Source organism: Lissotriton helveticus, chromosome 9 (genome assembly GCF_964261635.1).
Source record: "Lissotriton helveticus chromosome 9, aLisHel1.1, whole genome shotgun sequence".
NCBI lineage: Eukaryota > Metazoa > Chordata > Amphibia > Caudata > Salamandridae > Lissotriton > Lissotriton helveticus.
Genome location: NC_136070.1, coordinates 92,100,726 through 92,121,880, shown reverse-complemented (window position 1 = coordinate 92,121,880; position 21,155 = coordinate 92,100,726). Strand labels below are relative to the sequence as shown.

General features: G+C 45.9%; 1 protein-coding gene across 1 annotated transcript in view; it reads right to left on the bottom strand.

Annotated features, from left to right (window-relative positions):
- Nucleotides 1-2,364: 2,364 nt before the first annotated feature.
- The window catches only part of LOC144783137 (zinc finger FYVE domain-containing protein 26-like), a 73,819-nt gene continuing 55,028 nt past the window's right edge, over nucleotides 2,365-21,155 (bottom strand). Inside the window, exons 4-6 of the mRNA XM_078662272.1 lie at nucleotides 14,016-14,544; nucleotides 3,950-4,125; nucleotides 2,365-2,427 (exon numbers count right to left, since the gene is read on the bottom strand). Coding sequence (XP_078518398.1) covers nucleotides 2,365-2,427; nucleotides 3,950-4,125; nucleotides 14,016-14,544 — 768 coding nt within the window. The remainder of the gene's footprint in view (nucleotides 2,428-3,949; nucleotides 4,126-14,015; nucleotides 14,545-21,155) is intronic.

Sequence of the window (21,155 nt, the reverse complement as noted above, 5' to 3'; positions counted from 1 at the left end):
GAGCGAAGAATAAACGCCGCCAGCTCCCGGCCATCCAACACATGGTGTCGCAAATCAACACAGACACCCTCCTATGAAGCAGTAGACATAAGGGACTCTGCCGAGTCCCACAAACAAGAAGTGGTCCTAGCCAAAACACACAGCATGTTAAGGCTCCGCAGAGCTGCACTAGTCGAGGCGAACATATTGCGCCCCCAGAAATCCAGCTAGCGGGCCTCCCGTGACGGGAGAGAAAACAGCGGCTGCAGAAAAAGAAAGGCAGTCTGCAAATGGGGCCTCTGGTAGAGGGGTGAAGGCAAAGACACACCGAATCAGACGGCGCCGGGTGATGGCGGTGTAGAAAGTGTTGGGGCACCGGATCCCCCGTGGCGGGACGTCCCCAAGAGAGAAGAATGGAGTGAACCCTCGAAGGGAAGCAACAGCTCCCTGCCATCAGAGCCCTGATGGAGAACCTCCAGAAGATGATCCACTGGGAAATGGGTTGCTGGGTCAACCATGCGCAAAATTCGCACAGCCGTGGAAACAGCACAAGCGAAAGCCGCACCCGACTCTGTAGGGCCCCGCGTAGGGGAAAGCAGCTCCTCATTAGGCGACTGCTGCAAGCTAAGGCGGCCATCCCCCAAGCCAACTGGAAGAGGGAAGGGCCAGGTCCGGAAAGAAGGAAGGGGGACCGAGGAATGGGGAACCTGCAACTACTCTGGCGAAGAAAACGGCTGCGGAGACAGCGAGGAGCCGCCCTTAGACAACGCCGGTGAAAAAGCCACAACGCGGTGGCCCGTCTCCGGTGAGGATGACACCAGCAAACGCCGAACCTCTGTTAAAGAGGAGGCGTCCGAAGACGAGTCAACGACCCGACGCCGGCCTAGCACCGTTGAGTCTGCAATCTGAGGCAGGACATAGTCGTCAGCCGGCGCCAGAGGAGACGTTAGGGCGGCCTTCGACATGGCACATGGTGCAGGAGACCGGGGCGGCTAAGGAGCGGCGCCGGAAAGGCACCGACCCAACCTCCAACAAGGCAACCGCCTGCGTGGAGGGACGAGAGGGACGAGAGGGACCCGGGGAGGGACGAGGAGTCCCCCGCCAGCCTTGACCCCTGACGGGACGAGAGGGGCCCTCCACCGACCTCTGTGGCGCCGCCAGGGCCAGCAGCCGCCGGCGCCGAAGCGGTGTCACCTCGGCCTCTGACAAGATCGCCGCCTGTCCAGAGGCCCGAGACGGGTTCGGGGGTGCCTCCCAAGCAAAGCAGAGGTGCCGTGGTCCGAAGGAGGGAACCCCGAAGGGCCGCACCCCAACGGCACCACATCCTCCGAACCTGGATCCGAGCCAGCCGGAGCCACCGCGACGCCACAGAGGGCCCAGCACACTGCAAGGGATCCGCTGACGTCCCAGGAGTGGAAGGAGGAGGAGGAGAAGCCAGCGAGGTTTGCAAAGCCGCCGCATATGTCTCCACCTGGGCTCTAGTCGCCCCCACACCGGGAACTGACGGATAAGGGGACGACACGCGGGGTCGCACCACCCGCGGAGAGGCCATGCCCCCGACAGGCCGGAATCCGACCCTCGGGGACAAACTGCAACACTTACCGACAGGCGAGCGACGCTCCTGCGACCTGGGAGAAGGAAGCTGTTGACGAGGGAGGCAGCGGGTTCGAGAACCCTCTTCATGGGCCGGGTGAGATGACGACGCCAACCTGGACATGCGAGCCGAGAGAAGTTTCATCCGGTGCTCCCGCCGGGACTTCGGCTTCATCTGCTGGCACACTTCACAATCAGTGGAATCGTGGTGTTCCCCCAAACACCACATGCGGATGGGGTGAGGGTCCGTCGTCGACATCAGGCGCCCACAAGAAAAGCACGTCTTAAAGCCTGAAGGCATTCGCACACTGTTCCCACACACACACACAATAGCGAAAGGGAAAGACCTAAACAGGCCAAGAGCACGATCCGGATCCGCGTTGCACGCAGAAAAGGAAAAAACTGACGTATGTTTTCCGGATCCAGTCTCACGCCTGGGGATAATTCTACAGGAAGAAATCTGCGGCTAGTAGTACCTATCAGATATCCTATCATATTGAAGTTATAGAAAGAAAAGTAAACGCCAAGCTCCCTCATAAGACAGAGGCTGTCATTTGACTTTTGTCTTTGAAAGCACAGCAAATGTAACAAGATAAGAACAACATTTAAAGGCTTGTTTACAGAAAGCAAGGACTCGTGGAGGAATACAAAAGCGATGGTAAACAAGGGAACTAACAATGTCTTGCTGGACATCCTACAACAACTTAAAACAACAAATTGAAAGCATGACAATGTGAGTTTTAAACCGCAAAGAAAATGGTAAGCAATGGGCGAATGTATTGCCAGGGAAGCTTACGGAATGCCAACAAGAAATATTTTTGCACCAGACAGCTGTGCTGTCTGGTAGGCTTTGACCTAAAAGGGGAAATGGCAGAGCAAGGAACATCATGCTACAATACAGAGAAGTTTAGGAGACAACCGCATCTGGTTGTTGTCAACTAATGCAGTATTGTGAAATGCATTAGAAAGAACAATAAAAGCAGGCTTCATGTATTCCGCAGTGCCCTAAACACCTTTGGGTAATGTTCATGATATATAAAAATGTATGAATAAATATGGATATTTAAATCTCCATTCTCTTTAGCTCATAACATACATCAAAAAAATCAAATAGCATAAGCTTGCGATCCACAAAGAGAACATAACACACATTTTCCAGATAAAAAGCAGCCACGAGCACAGACTATTTGGAGCAGCTTTTGGAATGCTAGAATACCAAGCAGTGGTGCAACTTCATGCAGTAAGGCCCAGCCATTGCCACCACAGGACACATGGCGATTATTTGGCAGCACAGACACAAAGCATTTAAAAAGTACACAGTGGAGTAAACGAGTTTAAGGAGAGAGAGTTAAATAAATAGTGAAGTTTGCAGACTACCCTTAATGGAAGGGGATAGCACTCAAAAATAATGGAGAACTATGGGACCAAAAAGTTCCTACACTGTGATTTAGAAAGCAGAAGCCAGACCTAGTAAGCATAAGAAATAAGCCTTGAGACAATCTCAGAAGGGATGCCCAACCAGCGGGGACAGGAAAAGCTCGGGCGGAAGGCTTGGTGGTTTTGCCATTATCAGATGGAGGGAATCGAATCCTGCTTCACTTTCTGAACATTGACTTTCTGGGTGTTCAGTCCACAACTCCCATATAAATCCCTATCTTATGTAGATTTGTAGAGCGCACTATCGTCTAGGAGGGTGACTTGCTACTGGGCAGGTATGAGTTTATTCAAGATAAAGGCCTACTGGGACTACTCGAAAGCCAAGTCTTCAGCATCTTGAAGAACTCAAAAAGTGAGGAGGAGACTCTTATGTGTAGCGGCAGCTCGTTCCACGCTTCAAGAGATGTAAGAGAAGGCTCAACCGCCGTCTGGTAATCCGTATGTGTGCAATTTGCGCATGTGAAAGTCAGGATGAGGGAAAGTGTCAGGAAGGTTTCCGTAAGCAGATGTTATTGTAGAGGTATGCTAGGCCAGTGTTATGTAGTTCACTGAAAGTATGGGTGAGGATTTTGAATTGTGCTGGTCTGTTTACAGGGAGCCAGTGGAGCTCTTTCAGGTGTGGTGGGATAGGAGGGCAGTGTGGTAGGTTGAGAGTGTACCTGCCACTAAGTATTGAATGGTCTGCAGCCTTCTGGTGAGTTATCTGTTGATCCCGGCATAAAGGGTGTTTCCGTAGTCCAGCTTTCTTGTGACCAACACATGCGTGACAGCTTTCCGGGTGCTGAGAGGGAGCTATCTAAAAATCTTCCGTAGCATATTCAGGGTATGGAAGCATGAGGCGGTGATGGCACTGACTTGCATGGTCTTGTCGCGTTTGTGTGAATGATGATCCTGAGGTTCTTGGTGTTGGAAGAGAATAAGTCCTAGCTCTGTTGGTCACCAAGTTTGAGTGCCATGATGAAGCGTCCTTCCGGAAGATCACAATTTCTGACTTGTAAGTGTTCAGTTTCAGACAGTTGTTCTTCACCCAGTAGGCAATTTCAGGCATGTAGCTATTGAACTTGATCCGGGTACTAGGAATCTTGTCTGCGAGTGAGAGAATGAGCTGCGTTTCTTCTGCGTGAGAGAGGACACTTATGTTGTGAGAGCAGATGATGCTGACTAGACAGAGATCCTGTAGGCTTTGAAGAGGGTTGATCACAGCGAAATCCTTGCGAACTCTGCAGATAAGGTCTAAGGCCTCTGAGGTGTACGGTACCAACCTGACTGACTAGGTCCTTCCAATCAGGAAGGAATGGATCCTTGGACTCCGATGTCATGTAGGTGTTATATGAATGTGGAGTGGAAGACCATGTAGAGCAGTAAGGATCAATACAAAGTGTGTTTGGGAGAGCATTTCAGGAACAGAAAGTCTTGTGGTTGAGCTGAGAAGTCATTCTAAAAGGTAAATGCAAAACGAACAATTGATGGACAGAATAATGTCATACATTCACCTCAGTACAGAGATCTGGGCCTAAATCCATCGTTTTTTTGCTCACCATGCCATTCCAGTTTAGACGCAGCCATATGCAAGTCAGTCTTGACCCTGCCCCCAATGGGAACAGTACAGCCCGAACTGCCAGGCCAGGTCCTCCCTTGGACTGGAAACAAGTATCCTAGGACCGGTTTCGGGCTTTCAGCCCTCATCAGCCAGGATAGCTTGACTCCAGTGGCATGGAGAACATAGGACCCACGTCTGGGCAAACCCGTCCCACAGGGTGACAAATGCAAAAATGCATTCTAAAAGGTAGGCCGCAGCAAGTGTAGCAGCTAAAAACTGAGAGAAAGGTGGAGGCTAAAAAAGAGACATGGTCTGAAAGGAGGCCCTAATGAACAACAGTTGGCAGGAAGAAAGGTAGCTTCCTCGAATAGACCCATATATGGGGATAGCAGGAAGACAGAGAAAACACAGTATAATCCAGACTAAAGATGTCTTTATCTCTTGCCTGGGCAAGTCCCTATTGGGGGGAGGGGGAGTTTATCCTTGAATGGGAAGGTCTGTATAAACCGCACCACAAATTTACAATAGTCACAATAGCAGGAATCCAGTTCAATCCAAGTTAGAGAACAGAAGACTTCATCGTCACTTAGCAAAGACGACCCAGACAGGATGGGACTACTGTCTGAAACCCCATCACAGTGAGAAATTCTGCAGTTTATTTCATGGAAGGTAGCCTTTTTTTAGCAGGTGTCATCACCCTCAGAAGAGTGAGTGAAGGATCTAGAAGCTAGCAAAGGCATTGTCCACCCTGGTAGGTGCCCTGTCAGCAAGTGTACTTTGTACGTATTGTCCAGTGCTAAATCTCTTGAGACAATTCTGACAGCTGAGGTGAGTGGCTCCCTTCTCTCTCTGGGTAATACATTGTGGTCATGTTGTCTGTAAGAATTGAGACAACTTTGTCCTGAATTAAGTTTACAAATGAGGGCTAAGTGAACAACCATAAGTTCCAACACACTGATGTGTAGGGCCTGCTCCTGAGCAGATGAGAACATGGTCCATAAACTGTTAGATTCTGTAAGTGAGCTGCCCAACCTGCGACAGAGGCCTCCGCGTTTACATCTTCTGCGGGTGGGGACCCAGAGATGATCTTCCCAAAAATAACTTCCTCTTGCTGCACCACCACAGCTTGTGTAGAATATCGGGTTCTCCCTGGACTAGAACGTCCCAAATTCCAGTCACTTGTGACCACTGTGGAGCTAGATTTTCCTGTAAAGGCCTCATGTATAACCTTATACGGAGCACCAATGCAATATATTACGCCCTCATTCCTAAAGGTTTCCTTATCATCTGTCAGAGGCTGCAAAAACTAGTAGATGGGAATCACCTTTTGAAATGACATCATTCTAAATCTATTGTGACAAACTTTGGCTGTGACTTATTTGAGTGACGCTCCCAGAAACCAAGAAACCTGAGTTTGTTGCGGAAATAGATGCGACTTTCGGGCATGGACTATAAACACCAGTCAGTCTGTGCAGAAGCTGAATGAATTATTGAGTCGAGTATGAACAAGGCACAGAATTGAGACAAGTCCCTTAAAGCAGCCAATTATCTAGGCAAAGCAGTACATGAATTTGGTTGCACCTCATGTGACACACAAGTGTTACAGGCAAGACACATTTTCTGTTTGCACCATGTTTAGCTGTGTACCGACCGAAAAAGAGGACCCGTAGTGCAAACTTGGTGGTTTCCTAGCATAAGTGGAAGATCCTTGGAACTGAATTTTAAAGTAAAGTTTGCCCAACTAAGGCTTCTTGTCTGGCGTGAATATGCACAGAATAGTGTTTAATAAAACAGTGAATGGGAGATCATGTTGCAGCTTCATAAATATCTGCAAGTGTAATATTTCCTAAGAAAGCCATAGTGACTCGCTGCTTGCATCCTGAATGTGCCAGAGGTGTAAAAACTAAGCATTTTACAAATACGGTTAACAGTGATGTTACTTTAACCGGAAGAGATTAAAATTCGTAATGTTTTCCACTTTTTGACTTACCACAAACCTCAGGTGCTGACGATGCACATGATGGATGAGGGTGTGGTATTACACATCTTTTAAATCAAGTATCATCATGTAGTCTCCCATACTGAGAAGTAGAATGACATCTTGCAGAGTTACCATTTTGAAGTGTTCGGAAACTATGTAGTGATTCAATGCTCTTAAATCCCAGATCAGCTGCAGCGTTTTATCCTTTTTGGGAATTAGGGAGCACAGAGCGTTGATGACAAACCCATCTTTATGGACCCTTTTTGTAATTGGAGATGATCCTTGTTTATTTTGTTGGGATGTTGTGGGAAATTTGGGGGAATGCTATAAAACACAAAGCATTATGCATGAGCAACGACTCGCTGATGCTATATTCCTTTGCGCAGAGCAATAACCCTAATCTTCCTCCAACAGGTGTTAAAAGATATGGGGAATGCAGTGGTCATCGTTTGGTGGCAGAAGTATCTCTTCCTTGTGCACCTTGCGCAATGCCATCTCAATTGCCATGAAATGTCCTCCTGGCTCACTGTGCTTGTCTGGATAGTTGCTATGTTTCTGGAAAGGACTGATGTAGCTGGTATGCCGATGCTTCTGGCTTTGGTAGGGGAAATGTTTTTGGTTTCCTGAAACCATTTATCGGTTGATGGTGCTCTGGAACATCTGGTACCTTAACCATGTCAGTATACTTATTTATTTTTCTAACAACTCATCCAATCGTTGTCCGAAAAGATGTTACCCATCAAATGGCAGTCCAATGAGGTGTTGTTGAACCTCAGAGTGAAATCCAGATACCTGTAACCAGGTGTGTCTGCCTATAGGCTGTGTCAGTGGAATCCTACAACTCACCTTGTTGAATTTTAGTGCTGCTATTTTTTTTTAAACTAAATTGCTTCTAATCATCGTTTCGGAGGGAAGTTTCTTTTAAAGTGTTGGCTGTTATAATTTTATTGTGGGTGGAGGGCAGGGGCCGTTTTATCAGGACAGTGGCCGTCTTCAGAGCCACTTCCTGGTTGCCAATATTATTAGACTAGAACCACCATTTTGGGAGCAGCGGTCTAGGCGCTCAGCCTCAGTCTGGCTCAGTATTGGAGGCACATCTTGGTGCAGACGCGCTGCTGGAGCACCAAAGGCAAGCCCATCGGGATCCATCCACATCTGGCCGAGGCAAGGGGCTAGAGACCCTGCTCCTTTTACAGGATGAGGCTAACCTATACCATATCAGAAGAGCTGTTCAAGAATAATATATATAGGGCGAAAACAACTGCAGGTATGCAATACCACTGCCATAAAAAAACTAAAATCGAGCCATAAGGCAGGCCAGAATAGCCCACTTTAAGGAACAAATTGAGAATGCCCCTAATTTCTCCAAGGAACGATTTAAAGTGGTAAACAACCTCATGGATTTACCCTTCTGTTCCACAGCTTCACCACCCTCATAAGAACGTTGCAATATGTATGCTAATTTTTCTTTAAAAAAGTTAATAAAAATGTTAATCTCCTGCCTACATCCATCACATCTCATGGTCAGGACCCACCTTGTCGGCTATTACTGCATCGACTATTACTGCACTAAGCCACAAAACTATGGAATCCATCCTTAAATCAATCAAAATCAGGATCACCACTAGATCTGGATCAGGGCAGCAAGGCTCTATTGTTCATTCTTATCGATATTCTGAACCACTTCCTGGCAAGTGGAAATATTACCCCTAATGGAAACATGCCATAGTAAAATCATTACTAGAAAAAAACCTATGAATAACCCACTTCTGACAGAAAGCTACAGGCCCATCTCCCTGCTTCCGATATTAAGAAATTTCCGGAAAAACATGTCAATAAAAAACTTCCCAGTTTTCTAGAAGCTCATGACATTCTCCAACCTACCGAGACAGGTTTTAGATTGGGCTGTAGTACCGAAACCGCACTGCTTGTAGCCACTGAGGAACTCCATTTAATCCTGGACAAAGGCAGCTCAGCAGCTATGATAATGTTAGACCTAAGTGTTGCCTTCGACACCATGTTACATACTATTCTTACCCAGAGGATGAAGGACGTCTCAATTATTGGAATGCCATTAAATCGCTGGAAGCCTTCCTGGAAACCAGGAACTTCCAAGTGTGCAAAAACTCACTTTACTCATCGATCCATGCTCTATGCTGTGGAGTTCAACGGGCTCCTCACTGAGCCTCACACTTTTTAATCTCTAGATTCAGAAGTTACTTACTTTCTATGCTCCATGTAGGCCTCTTTGGTCAAAGTAAGGAAGGGCTTCTGATGGTACCTACGGTTAATGAAGCAAGAAGCTGCGGCCGCTCCCTTGTGTATCATTTTCCCAAACTTTGGAACACTCTGACCCGCTCTCAGATTTTAACAGTCGAGGTGGCTAGTGTGCATTTGCCTTAAAAGGCAGCTGCAAATGCCCAGGCAAGTGATTGCCATTTCGAGTTGAATAGAGAAAGAGCTGCAGCCATGAGCATGAAAAGAATGGGGAGAGGATGTGGTCCGTCGGCTAGACCGCCGACTTTGGTGCTGGAAACCAAGGTTCGAGCCTCATGGTCTCGTCCACATCCTGTGATTCTGGGCAAATCACTTAATCTCCCTGTGCCTGAATGAGTCCTTGTGTAACGTAACCAGTGCTCATGTAAAGCACTCCAATACCTTTGGGTCGAGTTTGTGCTATATAAAGCTGCATTAAATAAAATTTAAAAAAACAGGCCAAGGTGCGAGAATCTCCCAGCCCGCTGCTGCAGACTTTCTACAGCGTCTTCTGAGCCCTGGGAGCAACTAGACCCCGCAAGCTATGGTGGTTCATGGATGCCAAGATGGACCATAAGCCATGGATACAACTGGTAGATGGATATCAGGATTCTTCATAAGTGTTTTGAAAATCCCCAAAATCCTCAGAAACTGGCTACTCAAATGTAAGTTACCATTTATTTGGAAGGACTGCCGTCTACAGAGGTGAGCTGGCAACAAGTATGTGAATTTATTTATTTGGTTCTCTGCATAACATCTGGCACATTTCTGAACCTTTTTGTTGAGTCTGTGGGCTCTACACCAAAAACTGCAGAGGCTGTGAATTTGATCTTGTCATCTAAGTATTTTCAACACTGCATCAGCCTTGAGAATCCTGACCTTTATGTTTCCCTAGGAGAAAGACCTCTGGTCTGAGACCTGCTCTCTCCCCAGCAAATCCGCGGTGACTGCCTCCGCCACCAACCTCGTTCACCCTCACTTGGTAGGTGTTCGAGGCTGCTGTTGTCTGCTTCTATGCTATGCCCGTTTTCAGTTTGGTCAGTGTCCCGTATCCTTGTCTGTGCCTTGTACTGTTTTTGTTTCTTAGTTGTTAGGCTTGTTGTGCCCTGTTCTGTTTAGCCGGTTTTGCATTCCTGTGCCCGTCTCTTTCCCACCGCTGCTGCCCCTGCGGACCCTGCTGGTTCCCGCTCCTGCCTGCCAGCTGCACGTTCCTCCCCCCTTCCCTATTTGATGGCGGCTGCTGCGGTGGAGCACAAGCAAGACCTCTGGTCTGAGACCTGCTTTCTCCCCAGCAGATCCGCTGTGTGTGCCTCCGCCGCAGACACCGTTCACCTCCACCTGGTAGGTGTTCGAGGCTGCTGTCGTCGGCTTCTGTGCAGTTCCCGTTTTCAGCTTGGTCAGTACCCCGTATTCTTATCTGTGCCTTGTACGGTTTTTGTTTCTTAGTATTTAGCCGTGCCACCACAAAGAAACTGGGTCAAAGAACACCTCCACTCCACCCTTATCCACGACCCCCCCTCCGCCACGACTGACGCCAACTCCGCAGCCAAGGAGCTTCGCCGCTGGATCTCTAGCTGCGCAGACAAGCTCGCAAACCTCCGCAAATCCAACAGAGAGCACCCCCTGAATGCCCCCTGGTTCACCGCCGACCTCCAAGAAGCCAGACGCTCCATCAGGCCCCTCAAAAAACAATGGAGAAACAGCAAAGCCACCGAAGACCAGACTACCTACAAGAACGCCAAGACAGAATACCACCAACACATAAGAGCCACCAAGAGGACCTTCATCCAGAACAAAATCCTCTCCAATTCCAGCAACCCAAAGGAACTCTTTAACATCATTCAGCAGTTCACCAAACCCCCCAGCGAAACCACGGACGTCACACCCTTGCAGGACCTCTGTGACAAGCTCAGCACCTACTTCCACACAAATATCAAGACCCTCTACGATAACGTCAGTGAGCAAACTCCAGAAAGCACCCTCCCCCCCAACAAGGACAACCAGCCCACCATCACCACCTGGACCCCAGTCACCAGCCAAGAGAACACCACGACCATAAGGAGCACCCACTCGGGAGCCCCCATGGACCCCTGCCCGCCGCACATCTTCCAGAGAGCCGCCACCACCATAGCGCCCGAACTACGCCACACTATCAACATCACCTTCGAATCTGGCCTTTCCCCCCTCCCCCCGACGACTGGAAACAGGCCGAGGTCAAGCCCCTCCTCAAGAAACCCTCCGCCGATCCGACGGACCTGAAGAAGGTCCGCCTCATCTCTCTCCTCCCCTTCACAGCCAAGTTCACTGAGAAAATCGTCAACGCCCAGCTTACCACCGTCATTGAAGAAAACTACGTTCTTGACTCTTCCCAGTCCGGATTCCGAAGAAACCACAGCACCGAGACTGCCCTCCTAGCGGCCACAGACAACACCTGAATGCTCCTCGACCAGGGCCACAGCACAGCCCTCATCCTGCTAGATGTCTCCACTGTTTTCAACTCAGTCTCCCACCGCACCCTCGCTGCCAGATTCCACGACGCCGGAATAAGGGGAACCGCCCTCGACTCGATCCGCTCCTTTCTCGCTGGTAGAACCCAATGGATCAGACTTCCTCCCCGCCCCCTTCCTTTCCAAACCCACCGAGATCAACTGCGGAGTACCCCAGGGATCCAGCTTCCAGGAAGGAATGAAGGAAGTCACAGCCTGGATGAGCGGTAGCTGCCTCAAGCTCAACTCACACCCACGGATCACACCTGAAACCTCTGCATCATCCTCAACTCCTCCTTCGCCATGACTCGCTAGACCCAAAATACCTCAACGACAGAGTCTGTTTCCACATACCCAAAAGAAACCTCCGCTCAGCAGATCTCGCCCTAGCAGAAACCCTGTGCATCCGGAGACCCAGAGCGGGAGGAAGAGCCTTCTCCTATGTCGCTGCCAAGGCCTGGAACGAACTCCCAGCCGACATCAGACACTCCCCCACCGTGCACACCTTCAGGAGGCGCCTAAAGACCTGGCTCTTAGGCTAATCCCATAGCTGCACCCACCTCCCCCCTCAGCGCCTTGAGACCCTCATGGGTGAGTAGTGCGCTTTAAAATTCCCCGATTGATTGATTGATTGATACCTATCTCTGGCATGGACTGTGCCATTCAGTGCTACTCAGTCTGCAGGACAGTGGTGTGTTCTGACACTTAGGACTTTTTATGGCAGTTCTTCAGAAGAACATTGTTCTCTCAGGCCATTCCTTTCCTTGGAGTTAAGACTTCTTTTGAAACTCATCCCCTGAGAATAGTTCCTCTGCATATGGTTGTGTATCGTCCTGAGGCGGGAGTATGAGGTCAATTATTCGGATTCGACCCCAGAAACAACAAGGTGTAGTCTTTGCGCTTGGTGTGTGTTTCTGTGGATGGCATAGAAATTCAGCTTCTCAGCAACCAGTGCCTTCAGGAGATCCTGAAATGGGAATCCCCTCCATTTGTTACTCTAGCGTACTGGATGGTTCCACCTGCTGTCTAATTCAAAGCCCTTCACATACTTGGCTACCACTACAGTTGGGGACACTTGTATAGTCCTGGTGCCTCATTTTAGGATACTGAGTGGATTTGTATTCTTTGATGTATGCCGCCAATGCCATTTGTTGGGTTATGGTGTTTTGCTTAGGAAGACACTGCCAGTTGGATGCCAATTATAAAGACAAAATGCCATTCACAAATCATATTTAGATGGTAATTAAATTTCCTTTGCTATTATAATATTGTTCGATGTACAGCTTTTTTGTTCATAAATTAAATAAAAGTGCATATAGGCTTTCTTTAGGATGCAAAGGAAAAAACGACCCTTAGTAAAAAGTATGCACTAGCAATACTTGTGATATGTGCCTTCAAGTTCACAACTCCAATACAAATTTATACTGTGACCCGTTTTGATAACACTCTTCACTGAGGGCACAGATGATGCTTCATTATTAGATTTTCATTCAAGGACTACTGACGGCAACATACACACAGTCATAACTGTTATTAAACAGGCCCTTAGAAAATGACAAACCTACCTGACTTGGTCAATGTTGGTTAGCTCTGGCCTGACAACACAACTGACTGCCAGAGCTTCTCTAAATACTCTTCTAAACAAGCAGTGGCAAACCTAATGTGGGTGTGGCTATTTTGTACTAAAGCATGCAAACACAGGCGTCCACAAATGATAGTCTGGTGCCTATGCTTACTTATGTGAGTATATTAAAATCAAAACTATTGCCTTTGCCAATGCTTGCTACTTGATGAAAGAGTGACATGTTGGTGCATGTATTTGTGAAATTAAGAAGATACGACATTGCACAAGAAATCAGGCCATTCACACTATATCAAAGGACATTGTATCTTGGTAACAGTCGGACCCTCGATTTAAACTGTGCATTCAACATGCTGGCTTATTTGAGACCATTTTACTTTTTGCAATGACATTGTGACAACCTTTAAGCCTCTTTCATATTTTTTATCCTAAACCATTAAAGAAAATGTGCTGGAATCTGGTTTAAGCCGAAATGGCATCTGTTGGCAATCAGAAATACAAACAAGCCTACTGAAACACTGTTTAATAAACATTAATTAAAGAGAAAAATAATGCACCGCCCCAGATAAAGATCCAGTCTTGAGAAGACTGATACTGTTTTCTTTAAAAAAACTAATTTTTATGGACAGTGTTTGAGTATGAAAGTCATTTTCTGTGACTTTTTTTCAACAGCTACCCCCAGAACTCCATATTTTCAAAGATGATGAAGCAATAGCAAGACTTGCTTTACAGCATGCAACCATTCACACCGTAAATAACTAGATGAAAAAAATGATCACTTAACATCTGTCCCAAGAGCATAAATAAAGTAAAACAGAAAGAAGTTAGCTTCCTTTGTAGGTAGAAAACCTTCAAGACGGTCTCATCAGCTCATGAGCAACAATATTTAACCTGCTAAAAGAAATGGTTTGTGTTCTAGTAAAGTTTTCAAACACTAGATTAGTGCAACACCTTTCAGACGAAACCAGAAAATTATAGAACGTATTGGAAGGGATAAAAGGAAGCGGCAAAGGCCTGCACAGTTATAGCAGAGGAAACAAATTAAGCTGTTTTTCAGGCAGGTAAATATTACAGATACAAAATGTGAATCAATATTGCAAGAAAAGAAATCTATGTTGCGTATCCCCTTAAAACAATTACAGATTAAATAAATGTCCATACCTTTTTCTGGCGTCTTTGGTCCTACAAGCATCTCTCTAATTCTCTCAGTGGCAACATTTTCGTATAGGCTAATAAGGGCATGGGTTTGCTTTCTTAAAAGACAACCAAGAAGGTGCTCCTCCTTCAACAAGCATCTTGGATCAATGCAGATATCAAAGAGCTCCTTGAAAACGTATCTCAGTTCACCTGCCTGGTGTTCCACGTTGAAGTGCATCAAGCTTAAAGTGCGGTATATCTGATGAGCAGTCTCAGAGCTCGACTCTTGGCTGTCCTCCACTTTCTGCAGTGACTTTAGAGAAGCCAAGAGGAAATCCACATAAATATGTTGCAGAGTGTTATTGTATTCCACTGCAGAGCTGCTGGTGTCATCAGACAACAGGAACTCTATCAAGTCCTGGACAAGTCGGGGCTTTCGGGCCAAAATCTTTTGGAGATCGTTGGTTGTCCGGATGCTGAGCCTCAGAGCAATGGCATCCTTTTTGGCTTCTACAGATTCACAGCGGCTGTGCAGAAATGCTTCATATAACTCCTGGAACAAGGGGACGGGTAAGATTTTAAGGACCGTCACGTTAAATAAGGAAACACTAATAGAATTAGAAGACTTAGGTGTAAAATATTGTAATCAACCAACTGCATGGAACAAATCACTGAGCTCTGGAAAATACTCTGGAACAAGTATGACTTGCCATAAATTATAGCTCCACCAAACACTGCTCCAAAGGGCACTGTCCGAGTTTCTGGACTTGTGTATAACCAGTGATGACATAAAATTACCACCAGGATGCAGTGGGAATCAAACTATCTGTGGGTAACTGCAGTCAGGAGGTAACAGCATAAATAGGAACACATTTGTGCACTTAACAGCTAAAGAAATAGCCAGCATTTGAAGCACACCGTTGGTCAAAAATTACATTTCAATTGTATTGGCAAGGTTGGGGCCTGTTTTACTTAAAGTATTCTAATATTACTTTGCAAACCATACCTCCTAAAAAAACAAATACATTTAAAAACGTAACCTCTAGTCAAAGGGACTGGAAGTCTCGTCTAATGGATAATGTATTGGCAAGAAGGCAGGAAGTTTAAAATCTCATTTTAATGTACGTAAAGACACCTCACATCTATTGCCTCTAAATAGATCTATGGTCTTCTTTATACCCTATCCGGGTGGAATTTTATTTTACGCTATATGATTTATGACACTACTGCTATCCACTGGTGATGTATGTGCTATAAAAAACCCACACTCAGATTTAGATTCTGTGCTTATCGTGGTTAAATAAAAATTTAACATACTTTAAAGAGTCTCTCTCCAGACAAAGTTAAGTAGAGGAAGGCTACATACCAGATGTAAGGAAAGGCCTTTTTCTACATGATCACCAACAAAGATTTGGACTGATGCTGCTGGTTTATCGACTCCTAGTGCACTGAGACCTTCTGACTAAACCTCAGTGCCACTGTTCTAACCCATTAAAGTGTGTATGTTAAATTGGCTACCCCCAATTGACACAAGCTGATTACTTTTAAGTCTCTAGTATATGGTACCAAGGGTACCCAAAGCATGTAAGTTGTGCTACCGTGTGAGGCAAAGTTCAAGAATTGTACCCAGCCTACCACTGCAGCCTAGAGGAGCAGTTTTGAAAATGCTAGTTCAGCTTTACCATTTAAACCAATGGCAAAGCCCCCCACTTCCCTTAAAGATATATATAAAACTCCTCTAAGGCAGGCCTATTGAGCCCTAAAGCAGGGAGCTGTATGTTATTAAGTAGGACATATAGGTTTAACATGGCCTTACAGCAAAACTTCCAAATTATCGTTTCTGCTGTGAAAAGGTCGTCATTTTCTAAAATGGGGCAACCCAATAGGTCCAGGACCTGGGTAAATTGCGATATGAGAAACAATGGTCCTTACCACCAATAAAGCATAGCATGAGTCAATACACAGTTACTGAGTCAAAATTATTTAGAGCATATCGTAATTCTGCAGCTCTATGAGATTAATCTTACTTATGGTACAGCAAACAAGCAAAACAGCAACAGACTTATTTGTTACCAGGCAATTTAATTCATTGCTAATTCAATGGATATTGTGAATTCATAAAAACAGTTTCCAAGTGTCACATTCAATACATTAATACAACAACTTGGCCAAAGGTGATTATGCCCCAAGAGAGGACGTGCAAAAGCAGTCGTAATAAGGAATGATATAAGTGTTTTTAGAAAAGTAAGAGAAAGAATCAGAAAAAATGGTGACAACAAATACAGTAACAGTCTTTACAATGCAAAACGGACAGTTTTGAAAAATACCGTCTCAGTAAACACCCAGCCTTAATACTCTTCTTTATAATTTGATCAATGCAAAAATGGACATAGGTTCCAAAATAAGCACGTCAGGATTATGGAGGGGAGAGGGGGGTCAAGGGCCGGGTGAGATCATGGATAGGGTGTCAACGTTTCGACTCGTCTAGTGGCCCGACGGGTAGATTATACCTCGGCCGTGAGAGTCTTCATCAGGACAATAGAGGGAAGGGCAATATCACCAAGGCTTGGTAATACCCGCGACAGTCTAAGGCAGGAGGTCTATCGACCGTATGTGGACACTCTCACATCAGGAGGGGGTTATTATTTCGCCTTGCACTCTTCAATAGTGCTTGATGAATTGCAATAATTGTCATATATACTGGTGTCCAACCAATAATGGGTTAACGTGCAAAATCTGGCATAAAACTCATCAGTGTCTCTCTTAATTAGACAAGATTCCTCACATTCAATGTGAAAAGGTCGGCAGCCCCATTGGCTAATATAGTTACCGGCTGACCTATCAGTCCGGCTAACTTATGAATGGGAATACCAAAGTGGGTACTTGAAGTTATCAAATTAAATGTGGCACTAAACTAGACTTGATGCAAATGTCACTTTTAAGGAAAGGCAACTTTTAGAAAGTTGTCTCTCTGATGCCCAGTTTGTTCAGTGGCCTCACACAGTTGCTGGCCTCCAAACAGCCTTCTGCCTTCCTGGGGAAGCGTGTGAACTACTCCCAGGCTCAGGAACAATAATAGCCTGCTACAGAGGAAGGTGTTGCCTCCCCCTTGCAGGAAGCCACATAGGGTGTTGGCCCAAAAGGTGAGCATCAAAGGCGAAGCAGCCTTTTGGAGGGCAAAAGGCCAAACACACTCATGTTCAGGTAGACAAGCTGGTGGGGGGAACAGGGAGGGGGACCAGTTACCTAACTGATTTTCCATGGGCGTTTAGCTCGCACATGGCTGCACCTCTAAGGTGAGCTACCAAGCTTCTAACATCCAGGGAAAGGTTCAAACATCTTTAGAGTAGGCAGAATAGTGACCTCTGGGATTGCTTGATGACGCACATAGCCACAAGTTATTCAAAGGGTAACTTTCTGGCAATAAATATAGCACCCCTGGCACCCTCAACCTCAGACCACGATGGAACTGGAGAAAGGATTGACCTGGCAAAGAGAGGCTGCACTGACTGTTGGACTGCACCGGCTGCACCTTGGGCTTGAAAAGAGAAGGCTCTGCCTGTGGCTCCTGGATTGTGGAAAAGTCGCTCCCGCGCCCCAGACCAAAGTAGTGAGTCTAAGGGTCAGTCGGCACTAGGGCCAACAAAGCAGCTGAAGTAGCAGATTCCAGCAAGTCAATGTCCACATTCTTCAAATCTCAGCTGACAGCCACCGGGTAACCCAGGAGACTGATCGTCGAAGGGCGAATAAGTTGCACCGGAGTCTGCCGGACCCAGGAGTGTTCTCGGAGTCCAGATTGGTCGCAAAAGGCAGACACCAGCCTTAACAAAAGGATACCACTGAACCCGCTGTGTACAGAGATCAGTATCCCAGCATCAGCTGGCCATCTACTGGCTTAAAAAGGACATTAAGAGACACAGACACCTGCAGCCAAAGTCATCCCACATTCCCTGTGGACTGAGGAATAACCGCAAGGACATCCCTGTCGACTACACAGCACCCAGAGCATCTTTCAGCATACTGCATCCCCAGTATCAAGACCACTGAACTGAAGTCCATGGCGGTCTTGATTCAAAGTGTGGGACTGGACTCAAGACTGCTTTTGTGAGCAGGGAACTGTCCAAATACTTCTTATTGCCCTCCCCCGACCTTCTCCCTGTCAGGGTTGGTCACCCTACTCGGGCCAGAGTAGCTGATCACAACTCTTTCAAACTTTTCAAAAGTTTCTAAACTTTCTAGTTACCAATGCCTGTTTGTGTTTTAAACTAAAAAGCTAAGATTTACGTTTTACTTAAAAGGCTGTGTCTCCGGAAACCTCCAGTGGATTTTGCTCATCTTGGTGTCTACAAAATCATAAAAATATAATCTATTTTCATAAATTGGTGTTGGATTTCTTTCATGTTGCGTGACTTTCTTATTTTGTTGTTTGGTGCTTCTAAATGCTTAGCACTCGTTCCTGATTTTTAAGCCTTGCTGCTCGAAGCCACAGCTACCCAGGGTTGAGCTACAGGCTTTACAAACAAGCCTGACTGGACCCAAGAAAGAATTGCGAGTGTTTTACATGGTAGGGTCGCACAACTATACCATCTAATAAACCACAATCCTCACGTCAGAGGACCTTGAATCGATGACATGATAAAGTTACTAGCATTTTATTGAAAGGGTAGGCAGGGATGGACTCCCCTCGAAATTCACAAGTGGAGAGGTGAAACTGTGGTATTAGTAAACCTGATTGTATTTCCTACAGCCTACTCCTAAAGCCAACTCATCATAGGCCCACATCCATGGCTCAAAGTTAGCAGAGTGCAAGGTTTCAGCAGGTGTTGAAGTGGGTATTTCCTGCTTCTGAAAAAAAAAGTTATTTACAGAGTGAACATCAAGCCACAATGGGCTGTGGTTGCTCTACAGAAGTTTTGGTTTCTATAGTGTAAACACTAGGGACTGCACAGAGAAGGCAGGCATCTCAACATAGACGTGAGAACTAAAGAGAGCTGGGCAAATTCAAATGAAGTCAGTAAAGCAAGCCAAAAAGAGTTCCGTCTTTGGCTCCAAGAATTTAAAACGATTAAATGCAGGCTTGCATTAGACTGATATTGCAGAGTCACACACACAGAAGGCTCAGCTCTTACACTTCTTTAGTACATTATTAAGTATGTGAAGCCATATTTATATATAGACTAGAGCATACAAATGCAGAAAATCTACACAAAGATTACAAAAATCCACACATACAAATACAGCAAAATCATTGAACCTAGCACTTGATAAAATACAAAACAAAGCCATGACATTATAAGGATAAAGTACTCTAAACATGATTGATTTCAAACTGGTTGGGTAAGAGGACATTTTAATTAATAATAACAAAGCATAAACAATATGCAGTAATAAACATCTCTCGTTTCAGCCAGGCGTGATTAATAAGAGTTGCAGGGTTGAGAGCTTAAAGTGAGACAGATTCCTGCAGATAATCACTTATCCACATACTTGCATCCAATTACTTTACATGTTCATGCACAATAACATTTACAGGCAACATTTCAGTAGAAATAAAGACCTCACTAATATTTTTCACAATTCTAAAGCTTCCCTCTATGTTAAGTACTGAACCGACAACGTTGATGTTCCTAGTTGTGCGGCACGGCTGACTTTAGTGAAGATGTGCATTCCTTAAAATATCACATTCTTTGCCTTCACTGCAACTTTTGAGATGTTGAGGGTTGGCCAACCACACACCAGAAGGGGCGTTTTTAGATAGCCTTGCTGCTTTCACCATGTACAAAAACAGAAGGGTTCTGCCAAACATCTCAGCATTAAGGAGTTCACAAACTCTGTGTTTAGTGTTTTCATCTCACTGTCAGGAGGAGGAAAGACAGCACCCAGAATTTCCTCGACTGAAGGCCTTTGCATTGGTTTAAAGATACTCCACCTTCTTTTAAAACTGGGGCACAGACCATACACACAAACTGCTCATGACTCTGCACTCCAACCCAGAGTCGTCTTAAGGATTCTTGGAGTCCCAGGCAAGACATATTTCAGGAGGCCCCTGTTCGTAGCAACTTTCCATTTTATTACAAATACTCTGGTAACTGAAGACTGAATGATGCCAAATAAACTTTCAGAAACAGGCTCCCACTTTAACAGTTGAAATATGTTCTTTCCTGGATCCCCTAAACTCCTTATACTGGAAAAAGAGAGTCAAAGATAGAGGTAGTCAGCGAAAGAGAGGTTAAACTGCAGAAATAAACAAAAGGTGAGCAAGAGCAAGCTCACTTTCCTGGGTCCCCTTGAAAGATGGAGGCCCTAGGCAATTGTCTATTTTGCCCAAGTCTTAAAACGTCTCTGATTCAGTCTCCGATTAGTGTACTACAGATTCTTGCCCAGGGCTTCATCCAGAGCAGATATTTTCGTATTAATGATTTGTGAAGATTTTTTAAAGTCTTCAACATCAGAATCATTTGTTTTGCAATAACATTCGCTCCTCCCCCTCGAGTTCCTCCCCCACCCTCAGTGCCCACTTAGGTTCTGACCCCTACAGAAGAAATCCTGCTTTCCAGCTTTATATTCACTTTTAGAGGGATCAGAGCAGAGGAAGTCTGCTGTCTGCTCTACAGAAGGAGGGTACCCACAAATAATTAATGCTCACTGGCTTACCACGACATACATGAATTAAGGCCTCCAGCACACCAAAAAGAGGTGAGCATGATTGCTAGCCTCAGTTTGCCAGAATCGTGCTCTAAGGCATATGGACATTTCATCCTCTCTTTCCAGTGTCACCACTTAAATCAGCATTGGAGATCTCCCTCTGGTTAGGGTTTAAGCCTTGGGTCTGGTGTCCACGTCAAAATGCCCTCCTACCCTGATCAAAGGGGAACCTCCGATAGTGGCAACCGCCCTCAATGCCATAAAGTCAGGCCTTTCAACATATCAGAGCGGACCATGCCCTCCATTTGTAATCAACACTTTCTGTGGCATGGGAGAAGGAGTAAGACTCCAGGCATAGCTATCATTTTCCAACCCAGGAGACCCAGTGGACCTCTGCTTTTGCTTAGAGAGTATCACACCTCTCACCACACTTCACAGTTCACCGTTCCACTGAGATCAACCCAGAAGTTGACCTGCGCACGTGCCATCTTGGAGCAAGATTGGATCTGCCCCCTAAGT